Source organism: Acanthochromis polyacanthus, chromosome 6 (assembly GCF_021347895.1).
Source record: "Acanthochromis polyacanthus isolate Apoly-LR-REF ecotype Palm Island chromosome 6, KAUST_Apoly_ChrSc, whole genome shotgun sequence".
NCBI classification, from domain to species: Eukaryota; Metazoa; Chordata; class Actinopteri; family Pomacentridae; genus Acanthochromis; species Acanthochromis polyacanthus.
The window spans coordinates 32123559-32139480 of NC_067118.1; the positions used below are offsets into that span (position 1 = coordinate 32123559).

The 15922-nt window shown below is 38.9% G+C and overlaps 1 protein-coding gene across 1 annotated transcript; it reads left to right on the forward strand.

Moving 5' to 3' along the window:
* Positions 1 to 262: 262 nt before the first annotated feature.
* On the forward strand, positions 263 to 14803 carry eif2d (eukaryotic translation initiation factor 2D). The gene is made up of 15 exons (XM_022201916.2): positions 263 to 517; positions 3623 to 3813; positions 3899 to 3982; positions 4078 to 4168; positions 4263 to 4370; positions 4761 to 5032; positions 6528 to 6645; positions 6722 to 6767; positions 6849 to 6955; positions 7072 to 7227; positions 9866 to 9955; positions 10508 to 10603; positions 11744 to 11864; positions 12774 to 12948; positions 14604 to 14803. The coding sequence occupies exons 1-15, from the start codon at positions 462 to 464 to the stop codon at positions 14672 to 14674; spliced, it is 1782 nt and encodes a 593-aa protein (XP_022057608.1). The 5' UTR covers positions 263 to 461; the 3' UTR covers positions 14675 to 14803.
* Positions 14804 to 15922: the final 1119 nt, after the last annotated feature.

Sequence of the window (15922 nt, forward strand, 5' to 3'; positions counted from 1 at the left end):
AGTATTTTAATTAATAAATGATTGTTTTCATAGTAAATAATTATGGAATTGGTAAAGACATGATCATAATCAACATAAAAAAACAATATTTTCTTAACTTTTAATAAAAATGTATGCAGGATATATCCAATGGACTTCAAAAGTCCCTCAATTACATATTGACACATACAATTCTGACAAATTAAGAAAATATAAATACGTTCATGTGCTTGGTTTGTCCTGCGGAACAAATGTTACATCGCTTTGGTGCGGTGCAGTTTCACGTCGGAAATAAATATGCGCCGGACCAGCGTATCCCAACGAGGAACAGCAAATGACTATAGGCCAGCAAAGAAGACTATTTATCGAATAAAATGGGTTGTTTACGAAGAGCTGTGCTAGTATGCTGAATTACAGAGAGATTTCCCGAGAAGGGGACGCGCTGTATTCATCTCACCGACGCTAGTTTATTTTCTGAGAAAATGTTTGCCAAAGCTTTTCGTGTCAAATCCAACACTGTAATCAAAGGATCAGACAGGTGAGTCAGTGCTGGTACCTGCTAACAGCTTAACCCAGGCTTCAGCTGGTCGTCATTTATTCATTGCTGTAGGTTATGTCAATTATTCTGTGAAGAGATGAATAGAAACCTGCTTTTTAAAAAATCTGACGAGAACAAGCTAAAACTAAAGCAGTGCTTTTATCAGGCTTCATACTTGATCATGTTGAAGCTATACATAAATAGATAAAGATTTAGATAGCATCAGTATAACAATTGTGAGTAAATTTGCAGTGAATGCCAGCTATTATCAGTTGGGAATAGCAGTGTCAGTCAATATTTAGGCAATGTACTGTGTATTGTTTACCACTGTAATGCTGATTTGGGCGATAATTAAATACACACTTCCTCTGTTAGAGTCAGTCTGGCCCTTTGTTTCTGACTCTGATTAGATGACAAGGAACTTCTGGTTATTATATCACGTCACCATGTTGATTAAGCTCACCTGGACTTTGAAATTGCAACAAACTTCATCATACTGACAAAAAATATTTATAATTTAATCGTCTTAGCCAAAAGGAAAGATAATAATATGATGTCAGAGAAAAATGTTATTCCTGACAAGCTAGTGACCAATTCTGTCTGAATTCACAGATGGGGGTTGCAGCAGCATTTTCAATTTGGCTTTGGAAGATAGTGGTGGGAGATCATGATAAAAAAATAAAATAAAAACTTTATGTGCAAAATTACAGGCATCTACTCCCAGTAGTTTTTGAGTTATGGCATTTTCAAATTTTAATAATTCAGGCCAAAATGCCCTCCACCCAATCCTCGCCTGGAATTTTTAGGTTTTGAAATGCTTATATCTCTGCTTCTGGGTATCAGAGAGACTTGAATTTTTTTCTCCAAGCTCCCTACATGTTGGTGATGTCCTAGAAACAACATACACACTCAGGAGAAGTCTCTACAGAGCAGGGGGGCTTGCCCAAAATGTATAAATTATTTGTAAAAAGCACTCGCGAGTAGGGTTAAGGGTGTTAAAAATACCAGAAATCTTACAGATTAATGTCTTAGCACCATTTAGTATTGCTCTAGACCAGACTGGCTTGTAACCTATACAGGGGGAGCCCTCTAAGCACATTATTTAGAGAGATATGGACTGCTGAAAATTGCCCCCCATGAAAAGTGCCTAATTGTCAAGGACCCTGAAGTCAATGTAGCACAGGTGGTAGAGATCTGCAAATTTGCATAGAAACTCATCTATCCTCTTACTATAGCCATGCAAAGTCCCAACTTCTAGCCATCACTGCATCATGCTCAATTTTACCCTCAAACTAGGCCATTTTTGGTAGTCACGAATCTGAACATTACCTGTTATGCATATATAGTGTGCATATTTATGCTGGTGTGTACAACTGGGGTTGGAAAAATAACTTCCACATTTTTTAGATAACTTGCAAGGGCTGAATTTTGCCCACTGAACTTCTGAATTTAATAGAACATACCTACTTTCATTCAAGAAATTACAGAACAAATCATTTCACCTCAAAATTTCCTCGACATACCTTATCTTGAAGAACAAAGCACTTTCAAGCCCTGTGTCACTACATAGGCAAGTATAATTATATTTAAAATACCTGCAATCAACTTTTTATAGAACACAGGATGAATTAAAGATATTATCATAAGGATAATATCACTACATAGTTATATCATGTACATAAAAGGATGTATGTATACAAATGATACACTGAACTGAAGATCACTTTCAAGTAACTTGTGTGTGCCTGGCAGTGTAGTCTGCAAATGCTTTGCTAATCTTTGTTCTTGTTGCAGCATTCAGTTTGTACTGGCATGCCAGCCTGTTTGTACTGGGTGCTGGTATGGTACAGAGTACATGCTCAAATGGGACCCAGCATCTGTCTTCTCTCTCTGGCCATTTAAAGGAGACTGCTGGTCCGTTTGGGTGCAATAACAGGATCCTTGCATCCCCATCCTCTTCAGACTTCTCTTCAACGATGCCAAGCCACCATTTGGCATCATACACATCCAACATAATTACCACACCAGTGGATACACATGTATTTTCATCTTGTTGTACATAGTACCCTATAGTGTAGATTAAGATTTGCCAGTAGCCAGTAATGGCCTAGTTTGGGGGTAAAATTGAGCATGATGCAGTGATGGCTAGAAGTTGGGACTTTGCATGGCTATAGTAAGAGGATAGATGAGTTTCTGTGCAAATTTGCAGATCTCTACCACCTGTGCTACATTGACTTCAGGGTCCTTGAAAATTAGGCTCTTTTCATGGGGTGCGATGTTCAGCCGTCCATATCTCTCTAAATAATGTGCTTAGAGGGCTCCCCCCGTATAAGTTATAAGCCAGTCTGGTCTAGAGCAATACTAAATGGTGCTAAGACATTAATCTGTAAGATTTCTGGTATTTTTAACACCCTTAACCCTACTCGCGAGTGGTTTTTACAAATAATTTATACATTTTGGGCAAGCCCCCCTGCTCTGTAGAGACTTCTCCTGAGTGTGTGTGTGTTGTTTCTTGGACATCACCAACATGTAGGGAGCTTGGAGAAAAAAATTCAAGTCTCTCTGATACCCAGAAGCAGAGATATACGCATTTTAAAACCTAAAAATTCCAGGTGAGAATTGGGGGGGGGGGCATTTTGCCCTGAATTATTAAAATTTGAAAATGCCATAACTCAAAAACTACTGGGAGTATAAGCCTGTAATTTTGTACACAAAGCTTTTTTTCTTTATCATGATCTTCCACCTCCAGCACCCACAGTAAAATTGAAGATGGTGCTGCAACCACCTTCCTGAATATTTGGTGTTTTGGGATGGAATAAGCCCAGTGTGGTTTTAGAAACATACAAATGAAAGTAAATGTAAAAATAATTTCAGTCACTTAAAAAAATACTGGTAGCTGATAAGTTTAATGAGTTTGGCCACTTTTATGGGACAATTAAGGGGTGTGAAAACAGCAGAAGGGTGTGTTTAGTTAACAAGAAAACATAGTAGATATTGTTTGAAAATGAAGTATTGCAAATACAGTATTGCAGGTGTGAATAAGTAAAATATTTGACTGGAAATATTCAAGTCCTTCCCGACCTTTACTTTTGTGGTTGTCTCCAGGAGAAAGCTCAAAGCGGACATATCTGCAGCCTTTCCTTCACTGTCTGGTGATGAACTGTCTGAGCTGATCCCCAACAAGGAGGAATTAAATGTTGTCAAGATATATGCACACAAGGGAGAAGCTGTGACAGTTTATGTTCTTCACAAAAATCCGCTGTTCTTTGAACTGGAGAAACGACTTTATCCCACAGGTAATTAACCAGCACTGAAGCTGGATTCTGGTGACTGATTGACAGAATTGCTTTCAAGTAACTTGTTGGTCGTCATATTTTTCAGTGTATGTGCTTTGGCGTTACCCTCATCTCCTACCAACATTCAGGACATGGCCACCCGTGCTTCAAAAGTTGATTGGGGGGGCAGGTATGCTACTTTGTTCAAGCTCAAAAGTCCTGTGCAGATATTTTGCACGTTTAAACTGATATGAAGCAAGAGGTGAATAATGTGCTTCTTTTCAGATCTCATGCTGCCAGGTGTGATGGTGCCGTCATCTGGTCTCCCAGATGTGAAAGAGGGAGACTGCTGTGCTGTAACAGTCGTAAGCAACGGGTATGCATAATAAAAGATAGATAGATGAAAGGATAGACTTCTTACACATTCCTTGTAAATTTGGGTGTGATGCAGTTGTCCTGGTTCTTTGCAGAGCTCCTGTTGCGCTTGGCACAGCTGCCATGTCCAGTGCAGAGATGCAGAGTTTGGGTATGAAAGGCAGAGGACTATGTGTTCTCCACACATACATGGATTATCTTTGGTAAATAGCTTCCAGCTTCCTACATTTATTGAATAAATACTTCTGGAGTTGCTTAACAAATAGGCTTATTTGTGTTCATCACTAAAGTTACATGCAATGATTGACATCACTCACTAATACCTTAAATATGCAGCCACAGCCAGAAGCTGATTAGCTGGCCATCAAGACTTAAAAAGTTATTAAACTATACTAAGCCATTTAACTATGGCTGCAGCTGTGTACTGACCAGGTAGACATGAGAGTGGTATTCTTGTTATTTATTGTTTATCAAACTCCTCATTAGTAGTTGTCTTTCCAACAACTACTCTCTCTGGAGCAAGCATATTTAAATGCTGATGTACAGTCAAGTGAATTGTGTTTTTTCCCTCCATATTCTTTTATCCTTTTCAGGGCATTTGGAGATAAGTCAGGTCCTCCTTCTTTACCGGATCCCGAAAGTGAAGGACAAGACGTAGATGAAGTGGAATGTGATGTTATTGAGAAAGAGGAGGATGATGTGGTTGAAAAGTGTGTAGAAGAGCAAGAGAGCTCTGGTGAATCTGCCATGAATCGAACCTGTTCTGGTGTTGAGGAGCTGAGCTTAGCTGAGAAAGAGGAAGAGAAGGATGAAAAGGGCAGTGAGAAAGAGGAGGAGAACCAGGATGACCAGAAAACCCCACAAGGTACCAGATTTAGTCACATCTACTACCCTATTTATCTGCTTTATGACAGGTTTAGTTGTAAATACATGTATACACCAATCGCATTACATTACAACCTCTGGCAAAAATTATGGAATCACCAGTCTCGGAGGGTGTTCATTCAGTTTTTTATTTTATAGAAAAAAGCAGATGACAGACATGCCTCAAAACTAAAGTCATTTAAAATGACAACTTTCTGACTTTAAGAAACACTAAAAGAAATGTAAAAAAAAAAATGTGGCAGTCAATAAAAAATGCTTTTTTAGATCAGGCAGAGGGAAAAAATAAGGGATCACTCAATTCTGAGGGGAAAATTATGGAATCATGAACAACAAAAAACACTACAACATACCTCTAGTACTTTGTTGCACCCCCTCTGGCTTTTATAACAGCTTGCAGTCTCCGAGACCTGGACTTTACGAGTGACAAACAGTACTCTTCATCATTCTGGCTCCAACTTTCTCTGGTTGTTGTTGCCAGATCAGCTTTGCAGGTTGGAGCCTTGTCATGGACCATTTTATTCAAATCCTCCACAGATTTTCAGTTGGATTGAGATCCGGACTATTTGCAGGCCATGACATTGACCTTATGTGTCTTTCGTCAAGGAAAGTTTTCACAGTCTTTGCTCTATGGAAAGATGCATTATCCTCTTGAAAAATGATGTAATCCTCCCCAAACATACTTTCAATTAATGGAATAAGAAAAATGTCCAAAATGTCAACGTAAACATGTGCTTTTTTTGAAGGCGTGATGACAGCCGTCTCCCCAGTGCCTTTACCTGACATGCAGCCTCATATCATCAATGGCTGTGGAAATTTTCATGATTTCTTCAGACAGTTGTCTTCATAAATCTCATTGCAACGGCACCACACAAAAGTTCCTGCATCATCACCTTGCCCTATGCAGATTTGCGATTCATCATTCACAGTCCACCATTGCTTTTCCTTAGCCCATTGTAACCCTGTTTTTTTCAGTCTAGGTGTTAATGATGGCTTTCGTTTAGCTTTTCTGTATGTAAATCCCATTTCCCTTAGGCGGTTTCTTACCGTTCGATCACAGACGTTGACTCCGGTTTCCGTTGACTCCGGTTTCCGTTGACTCCATTTGTTCCGCATTTGTTTTGCTGTGCATTTTCTGTTTTCAAGACATATTGCTTTAAGTTTTCTGTCTTGACTCTTTGATGTCTTCCTTGATCTACCAGTATACTTGCCTTTTACAACCTTCCTTTCATGTCAGTCCACTTGGTGCAGCAGCTCTTCAAGATGTGAGACTCCTTTTTAACTGCAGACTAATGAGCACATGTAATTTCATGCAGGTATTAGTTTTGGAAATGGAAATTTACAGGATGATTCCATAATTTTTTCCTCAGAATTGAGTGTTTGAGTGGTTTGCTGCTTTAAGGTCTGCTGATGTGGCAAAAGAAAAGCACATTCAGGAAGGAAAAGATGTGACTCAGATCATGCCCTGATTTTTACAGAGATAATGGACACCCTGCTGTTGCAGTGCTTTCTGCATGCTCTCAAGAGCAAGGTGAAGAAGTCGGAGCTCCCTCTGCTGACCAGCACATTTCTCCGCATCCACATGTTCTCCTGCTGGTAAAGTACAGTTCATATTTTTTAGAGGTGACAAGGGGGAATAAAAAGGATACTTAAAACATCTTGCTCTTTTCAGCCCAAGTGGAAAACAACTTGATATCAAGAAATCCAGCTATAAAAAGGTATATCAGCTGTCCAGAATATATTTTACACATAGTAGGAGTTGTGTAACTCCATAATTATGTATGTTTTTTCCCCAACAGCTTTCCAAGTTTCTCCAGGCCATGCAGCAGCAGCATCATCTTGTCCGAGTTAAAGAACTCACCAAGGGTGTGGAGAGCATTGTGGAGGTGGACTGGAAAAATCCAGAGTGAGTCAACTTTGTCTCAGCTGCAAGAAATTCTTGGTGGAGATTCTAACTAGCAACCCGCCCATACTCACATTGATTAGCCTGTGTTTTCCTTGTCATACTTAAACATTTTATAGATTGCGCTCCTTTAGCATTCCAGAGGAGACAGATGTTGAAGCAGCTGTGGTGCAGGATGGAGGGGAAGGAGAAATAACGTACCATCCTCCGGAGATCAAAACTCTGTACTCTGTTCCTGCTCGGCTGGAGCCTCTCTTTTTGGATGCGAACAAGAGGTGTGTGATTGTGTGTTTTCATAACCCTGCCTCTTCTTGCAGCATGTTTGCATGGTTCAGACAGCAGGGGAACATAGCAGGTAGCGTTGAAGCTTTTGTTTACACAGGAAGAGACACTGAATCCCCAGCAGCCCCAGGAGGGCTGCGATCCACCAGTCTTTTAAGGCATGAGGTGATATTAGCATCCCACTAGTCAAACAACTCCTAGTCTTCAAATGTGTTTCCTTTGTTTGCTCATTTGCAGCTTGATACGTGATAGACACTAAGGAATTTCTCCTGTAGAAAGCAGTAAACAGAAGTTTATGACACCTGAATCACCCTCATTTAGCAAATTCTGCCTCTTCTCGCAGCCTCGTGTCATATGGTTCAAACAGCAGTTCTGTCATTTTTTTCAGATTTAATGTGACGTATGATTTTTAACAGACGCATGTCATGTTCGCAACTTCTTTTTTTCCATGAGTGTTTTTCACAGCAGACATTTTGATGCATCATAATTGGAAAAGCATGGATGTTCCTAATAATGTCAGTGATGACTGTGTTTCATTCTGGTGGACCAGTAAGCCACAACACTGTGTCAGCGTGCACACCACTTTGCCCTGAGGCTGAAGCTGCTAAATGCTCCCAAATAGAGAATTTTTGGGTGGAATTTTAACTCGGCGATTGAGGTTTTTGTGCGAAACCCACATCAGACACGTTTTCACTCCAAGGAGTGTTTGTTAATGTGTCTTAAACATGCCATGCCCATTTTCTGATTGAGTCTTGTGTATTTTATATAGAATGCTTATTAAAAGTATCCACCCAAGATGAGAAAACCTGCTTGAGGTTTTCTCATTTTATTGCTTTTCAATGCTGAATCACCAGTCAATTTAATATGGCTTATTGCACAGGAATTTCCAAAAGAAAAACAGTCTTTGATGTCAATGTGAAAACAGATTTCTACAAAGGCATGTAAATTAATTAAACAAACAGTTTGTCAAATAACATTAGATAAGATTAAACCTTAAGTGATTCTGAGGGAAATTCTTTAGCACAAAGAGTGTCGCACACAGAGGAGGTTGACAGCCTGTCACAGTGTGTCAGACCAACAACCTGCTGTAAAACCAAGAAGCTGATTGTGGACTTTAGAAGAAACCATACACTCCACTCAGGAGAGACAAATTACTTGTGGAGAAGGTGTGCAGCTTTAAGTACTTGGATATAACTGGAAAAAGGTTCTTTGGTCTGATGAGACCAAAATTTGGCTTTTTGGCCATCAGATTAGATGCTTAATTTGCTGGACACCAGACATCACATTGCCACAAACACCATCCCCACTGTAAAGCATGGTGGTGGCAGCATCATGATGTGTGATGTGTCTTGGCAGTAGGCCCTGGAAGGATTGTGAAGGCTGAGGGTAAAATAAATGTAGAAAAGCAGCCTGGAGGACAACCTGATGCAGTCTGCAAGAGAACTGTGACTTGGGAGAAGATTTGTTTTCGAGAAAGACAATGACCTGAAGCAAACCGCAAAACCTACACAGAAATTGATTCATGTCAACACGACAAATGTTCTGGAAAGGCCGAGTCAGAATTCTGACCTCAATCCAACTGAGAATTTGTGGCTGGACTTGAAATGGGCTGTTCACTTATGATCACTGTGCAACCTGACAGCTTTGCAAATAAAGAATGGGGTAAAACTGTGGTTTCAGGATATACAAGGGTAACTGTCCTATCCACACAGGGTCAATGCTGTAATTGCAGCTAAAGGTGCATTAACAAAATCTTGTGTTTAAAGGGGTGAATACATGTGCAATCGCCTATTTTTCTATACATTTTAAACAAAATAGGGTTACAGTTTTGGTGCTGGCATTGTTCTGTATCATCAGGTCTGATTAAAGACTGCCTTCAGAAAGTGTTCAGATCCATTCACTGTTTTAACATTTTAAGATGCGATGTTATGTTAAAATAGTTTTGCCTCATTATTTCCTCATATATATATATATATATATATATATATTCTCTATACATTATATATACGCGTCATATAAAAAGCCAAATTAAATTGTTCATGACTGAATGTTGAAATGCAATTAAAAGGGAAAACTTCCCAGGGGAGCTGAATGCTTATCATAGGGAACTGTCTATCTAAAGACAGGCAATACAGTTCAGGTTTTACATTCTGTGGTGTACAACTTTAGTAAACCTGCTATATTCACATTCAGTTTCTGGTTCTAATGAAACACCAAACCAGTGCAAATACCGTGTAGTATGACAATGTTACCTACTCTCATGAAAATTATCATGTCTAGTTTTATTTGAAGTGGTTTGAGAGGTGTTAATTTAACATTTTAAAGGCTGCATCTCTGCAAGTTCTCAAATGTGATGCATTTTACTGTTCAGTGTCTTTAGTATTTTGTTCATTCCACTTGTGCCAGTGAGTTCGACAAAGTATGTTTAGCATAAACTTTATAGATGCTTCAAAATGATGTTGAATCAGCTTGAGCATTTCTAATCTTCATGAGGGTGTAAGTTTACTTATCTCCCCAGAAATAATTCATGCATGATTGAGAAGAAATAGTGGTATTTGCCAACTCTTGAAATTGGCAAGCTGAAAATTGTGGCTTGAATTTCTAACATTTTCGCAATGATGAACTCTGCAGGAAAGGAACAACACTGCATGCTGCTGAAGTGAGAAGCATCGTCACAGAATATGTGAAGAAAAATGAACTGGTGGATGAAAATAATAAGAAGTAAGAACATGCTTAAACTTTCTAAGGGTGTGATGTAGATGTAGAGCACATTCAGTACGCAGAGCATGCCTGTATAGACATGTTTAGATGATAAATTCAGAATTTTTTAATGAACTGGTATTTCATATGTTTAATTCTGTTTACTCATTGACTTGTATAAAAGAGAAAGAACCTCAGATATTGAAAACTGAAAACCCCGAGCACACCTTTTTTGTTTTATTTTGTGTTGTTTTTTAGAATTTGGCAGTGACAAAAGAGCAGCTTTAATTTCCATTGAACAAAACACAAAGCTGACCTTAAACCACGTATTCTTATTACAGTCAAGTAATATGTATACATGTGACTCTGATGCCATCTTATGAGTTTTGGGTTTTTTCGGAGGGTTTTTGCGTCATGAAAATTAGTGAGTTTTCTCTTCTGAAACAAACTGATAGTGATTGATTTAAATTGAATTAAGCCTGTGATGGCACTGGCATAGCTACAAAAGACTGCATTCTTCCTGTTTATAAGTGCCATCCATCCAACATCAGTACTTCTCTTCCCCTGCACCAGTTATGTGACCATCAATCCTACTCTATGTGATTGCTTGCTGGAAAAATCTGAGTACCAGGAGGTAGAGTCTCTCAAGTGGGATGACCTGTTTAGCAGGTAAGACTATTTTTGTTTTTCTGTTTATTTTTTATAGTTTAGCTAGATCTGGAAAGCTTTACACTCAACTACTTTGACAGGCTGCACAGGGGAATGTATAGATATTGTATAGAAATACTGTGACATTTTAAAGGTCAGCCATTCACTAACATCCATTATATGCACTTGTAAAGACCTTGTATATCATGGCAATCTTCTTTCTTCAATAAGTCCTACAACTCCTAATTTTCTGTGATGGAATGATTGTAGTGCTTGCATCTTTGTCTCAAAAACAATCATATGTTTTGGTTCTTCCATAGATCTAATATAGATCTTGAAAATATGACAAAACCTGCTGCTTCAAAAATATACATACAGCAACTTGAATGATCAGTTTCAGTGATTTTAACAGTTGTGTTATTAAAATGCTGTTAGTGGCATGACCTCTTACTTGTGAGTAATTACAATTGGTGACAGCTGCTGACTTCTCTGAACCATTTTATTTAGGGTCCATTTGACACTCTTACATTCTGCCACAAACACCACAGCAGGAAAGTCTAAAGAGCTGAGTACAGATCTAAAGAAGCCAATCATTGATTTTAGCAAGGCTGGAAAGTCACTTGGAGCCATTTCAAAGATGCTTCAGATCTCCAAATCATCAGTTGGCACAATTGTTTATAATTTCAAAGTACAGCCATGGCCATAAGTTTGGACACAAGTACCATGACGCTTGTGAATCTTAGAAAATACCACAAAATTGTCACTTACAATATACAGCCATGGCCATAAGTTTGGACACAGCACGACTTATGTCTGTTTTGATGTCTATTACAGAACATAAGTATATTGTAAGTGACAGCACCGCCACTGTGAATACCCCTTGGAAATTAGAAAGTCTTGAGTATTAGGGCATTGTTTGGGTAAATTAATATTGCTTGGCTCAGAAATCATCTAGTTAGAAGGATTTGTATTGTGTACAATGGGCATTGAAGCTAGCTTTTGTGTAATTGAAAGGAGTGTCCAGCTTTCATCGACATGGAGCTTTTGGTGATCATATGCTATACATATTTGTGCTAGATAGGCATATGTTTATATTTAACACAGTTCAACTAGATCTCAGTCTCTTTATCATCTAACTACATCTAAACATATTTTTAACAGGACAATGGGACGGATGCAGGAGTGTTATCAAGTTGTGTTCCCTGGACAAGCATCTATTATAAAGAAAGGCCATGTTGAGCCTATAGACATCTCTGTGGCTTCTCGAGGCTCCAATAAGAAGGTGAGAACTTTTGCTACATTGCTACACTGCTCACCCTAGATCAATGTGGATTTTTTGTGTAGTTTCAAAAAGAGAGTTTAGAAAGTGTAACAGCCTGTGCTTTGGCACATCGGAACTTTGAAGCTGACTAACTCCTAACTGTTGATGTTTCCAATCTTGTCGACACGTAGTTAGCTAGTTTATGTATCTAATTTGGTTCAACGGCAGATTGACTCATCATTCTGTCATGCAGCTGACACATCAAAGCCCCAGATGCTTTTTATGACAGCATCCTGGGATTTATTACTATGATTCAGGATTAACTGAACTGACGACTAAGGCGCCAACATACTGGTTTCTTCAATTAAAAGGCCTTGTTTACACTGCTAAGATGTTTAACCTCATTAATTGAGTTCAGAGAGGATTATCATAACAGCAGATCACAGAAAGGATTGGATTTACTTTAAGTTTTTTCCAGTTTATCTTGAAAGTCCCCAAATGTTTGTGGTAGATGGAAGCTCAGGGGACCACTGAAGTTGTTCAACCAATAGGAATCACGAGTGTCTGAACAAACTTTCCATGACAGTCTTTCCAACGGATATTTCATTTCTAACCAAAGTGATGGACTGACATTTCATTGCCCGTCATTTCACAGGGCACATTCCTGGAATCATGACACTTCTATGAACGATCTGATTGGTTGATGCATGTAGTGGGGGGCATTCTTCAGTGGAAGATTAAACTTGTCAGTGCTTCCCATTTCTATAAACTATGTAATGGAGACAATATTTTCAAATGACCTCAGACTTACCTTTGGCTTTTCTGTACAACAGTTTCATGTTACTTTATGGTCGACATTAAGCAAACATCAGTTCATGATCCATCCCAACTGATTTATTGTTCAAACTCTTCTTGTTGTGCCACCTGTAGGTTACTCTGATAAAGAATCTGGAAGTGTATGGTTTGGATCCTGCGGTTGTGGCCACTGCTTTGCAGCACAGAGTTCAGGCCAGCTCGGTCTTACATCCAATCCCAGGAGCCAAGGACAAAATCCTGGTCCAGATCCAAGGCAACCAAATTCATCAAGTCGGCAATCTGCTTCTCGGTATAGAACTTAATTATACTTGACATCCATTACCAGTCAAAGGTATGGACACATCTTCTCATTTAATGTTTTTTCTTTATTTTCATGACTACTTGAATGAACACATATGGAATTATGTTCTAAACAAAGAAGTGTGAAATCAGTCAAAACATGTTTTATATTTCAGATTCTTCAAAATAGCCACCCTTTGCTTTGATTACTGCTTTGCACACTCTTGGAATCTCTGAGTTTCATGAGGTAGTCACATGAAATGGTCTTCACTTCACAGGTATGCCTTGTCAAGGTTAATTTGTGGAATTTCTTGCCTTCTTAATGGGGTTGGGACCATCAGTTGTGTTGTGCAAAAGTCAAGTTGGTACAGAGTTGACAGCCCTATTTGAGAACTGTTACAATCCATATTATGGCAAGAACCAATCAGTTAAGTAAAGAGAAACGGCAATCCATCATTACTTTCAGAACTGAAGGTCAGTCAGTTCAGAAAGTTACAAAAGCTTTGAACGTATCCCCAAGTGCAGTTGCAAAAACCATCAAGTGCTACGAGAAAACTGACTCACGTGAGGACCACCTCAGGAAAGGAAGACCAAGAGTCGCCTCTGCTGCTGAGGATAAGTTCATCTGAGTCACTAGCCTCAGAAATCGCAAGATAACAGTACCTCAGATTAGAGCCCAGATAAAAGCCACACGGAATTGTAGTAACAGACACATCTTTACATCAACTGCTCAGAGGAGACTGACCAATCAGACCTTTATGGTCAAATAGCTGCTAAGAAACCACTACTAAGGAAAAACAACAAGCAGAAGAGATTAGTTTGGGCCAAGAAACACCAGGGATGGACATTAGATCAGTGGAAATCTGTGCTTTGGTCTGATGAGTCCAAATTTGAGATCTTTGGTTCCACCTGCCATGTCTTTGTGCAACGCAGAAAAGGTGAACCGATGTTCTCTACATGCATGGTTCCCACCGCCAAGCATAGAAGAGGAGGTGTGATGGTGTGTGGGTGCTTTGCTGGTGACACTGTTGGGGATTTATTCAAAATTGAAGACACACTGAACCAGCATGGCTACCACAGCATCCTGTAGTGACATGCCATCTCATCTGATTTGTATTTAGTGGGACAGTCATTTATTTTTCAACAGGGCAATGACCCCAAACACACCTCCAGGTTGTGTAAGGGCTATTTGACCAAGAAGAAGAATGATGGACATGGCCTCCTAAGTCACCTGACCTAAACCCAGTCAAGATGGTTTGGATTGAGATGGACCACAGAGTGAAGGCAAAAGGGCCAACAAGGGCTCATCATCTCTGGGAACTGCTTCAAGACTTCCAAGTGACTCCCTCATGAAGCTTATCGGGAGTGCAAAGCAGTAATCAAAGCAAAGGGTGGCTACTTTGAAGAATCTAAAATATAAAACATGTTTTTACTTATTTCACACTTTTTTGTTTACTACATAATTCCTTATGTGTTCAGTCATAGTTTGGATGCCTTCAGTGACAGTCTGCGGTGTAAATAGACATGAAACTAAAGACAGACCATTTAATGAGAAGATGTGTCCAATTTTTCGACTGGTAGTGTATGTTAAGCTTTATTCCAACAGTTGATTTGGATTGTTTCATTTCTAAAGAACGAAGTCATTTTGTCTTATTTCAATTTCAGATCATTATCAAATCCCACGCAAGTACATCCAGGGACTAGACAAAGCTCCAAAAACTGGCAAGAAGAAGTAACGTTTCAAACTGCTAAACCAGATGTTTATGGTCCATAAAGTTGTTTTATTGTGTGTGTGTGAACAGTATGACGACAGTAACACTGCTGGTCATTCATTTAATAAAAATGATTTGTTGTCGTATTCAGAAGACTGATGAACGAAAGAACTTTTTTTCTTTTTGTTGTTCTGTTGTTGTGGTTTGGCTCTGAGAGGTAATTTAGAATGAAGTTATTGATGGGGTTAGCTAAGCAACATTTTTTCTAATGGTGAAAGACGATGGCAGAGAACTAAATTTTGTTAGCACAATATTAATCAGCCGCAAAAACATTTAGTGTAATCTGTCATTTAGTGTCTTAATTGGTAGATTGGTGGGTGCCTGCATAAAGGAATTTATTACTTGTATTTTCATGCTTGCATGTGGAAGCATGTAAACATTAATGATAGTTTAACCAATGGGGTTGTTGTTAAAGCAGCTACCTTCAGGTCATATTATTCGCTGTTGGAGGGCTGTAAAATACCTGAAAGTCCAGTTAAGCAATTGTTAATGAATGCATGAACTAGAGTATTTCATTACACGTAGTTTTTATCTGTCAAAGCACTGGGGAAAACACAGACATAAAAAGTGACAATTTTTGTGTGGTGTTGGTATTAATTCAGAACTGCAGTATTTTACTTTGGTTAAGTCATCGCACTAAATGGGAATTTTAAATAATTCAAGTGGTAAATTGTTGCGTGCTCCTCACAGAATTTACCATAACCTTTCATTTATTTAGGTTGTTTTTGCCAGAGTTTTTTCAAGTGATGCACTGTGAACAATTCTCCACACTCAGTTATGTAGAGGTCAGACCTCTGTGGTTTCAAATTCAGCACATTTCTTTTCCAAGGCGGTACCATTTTCGTAGTGTTTTTGAGAAGAGTGTGGTGGCAAAACATGGAATTTGTGCCCATTTGTTGTTTCTCAGAAGGCTGCCCAAATTTATTCATAGTTCCCTCTAGACACACTTCACTGGGGTTGCAGGATCACTTCTCCATTATTCATACAATTCTAATCTGCCTCTCCCTCACTTTTACTAGAAAATAATTAAGTAAAGTTGATTGATATATACTTTTCACAGCACAAAGTGCTTTATGTGGAAAATCAACATAAACTCATAAAAACAACAGAGACAAAGCAGAACAGCAAAGCAACAGTAGATCCAAAGATAGATAAATAAATGATCATTAAAATTAAAGCTGCAAGCAGCGATGGACGGGTCCTCGCATCCAC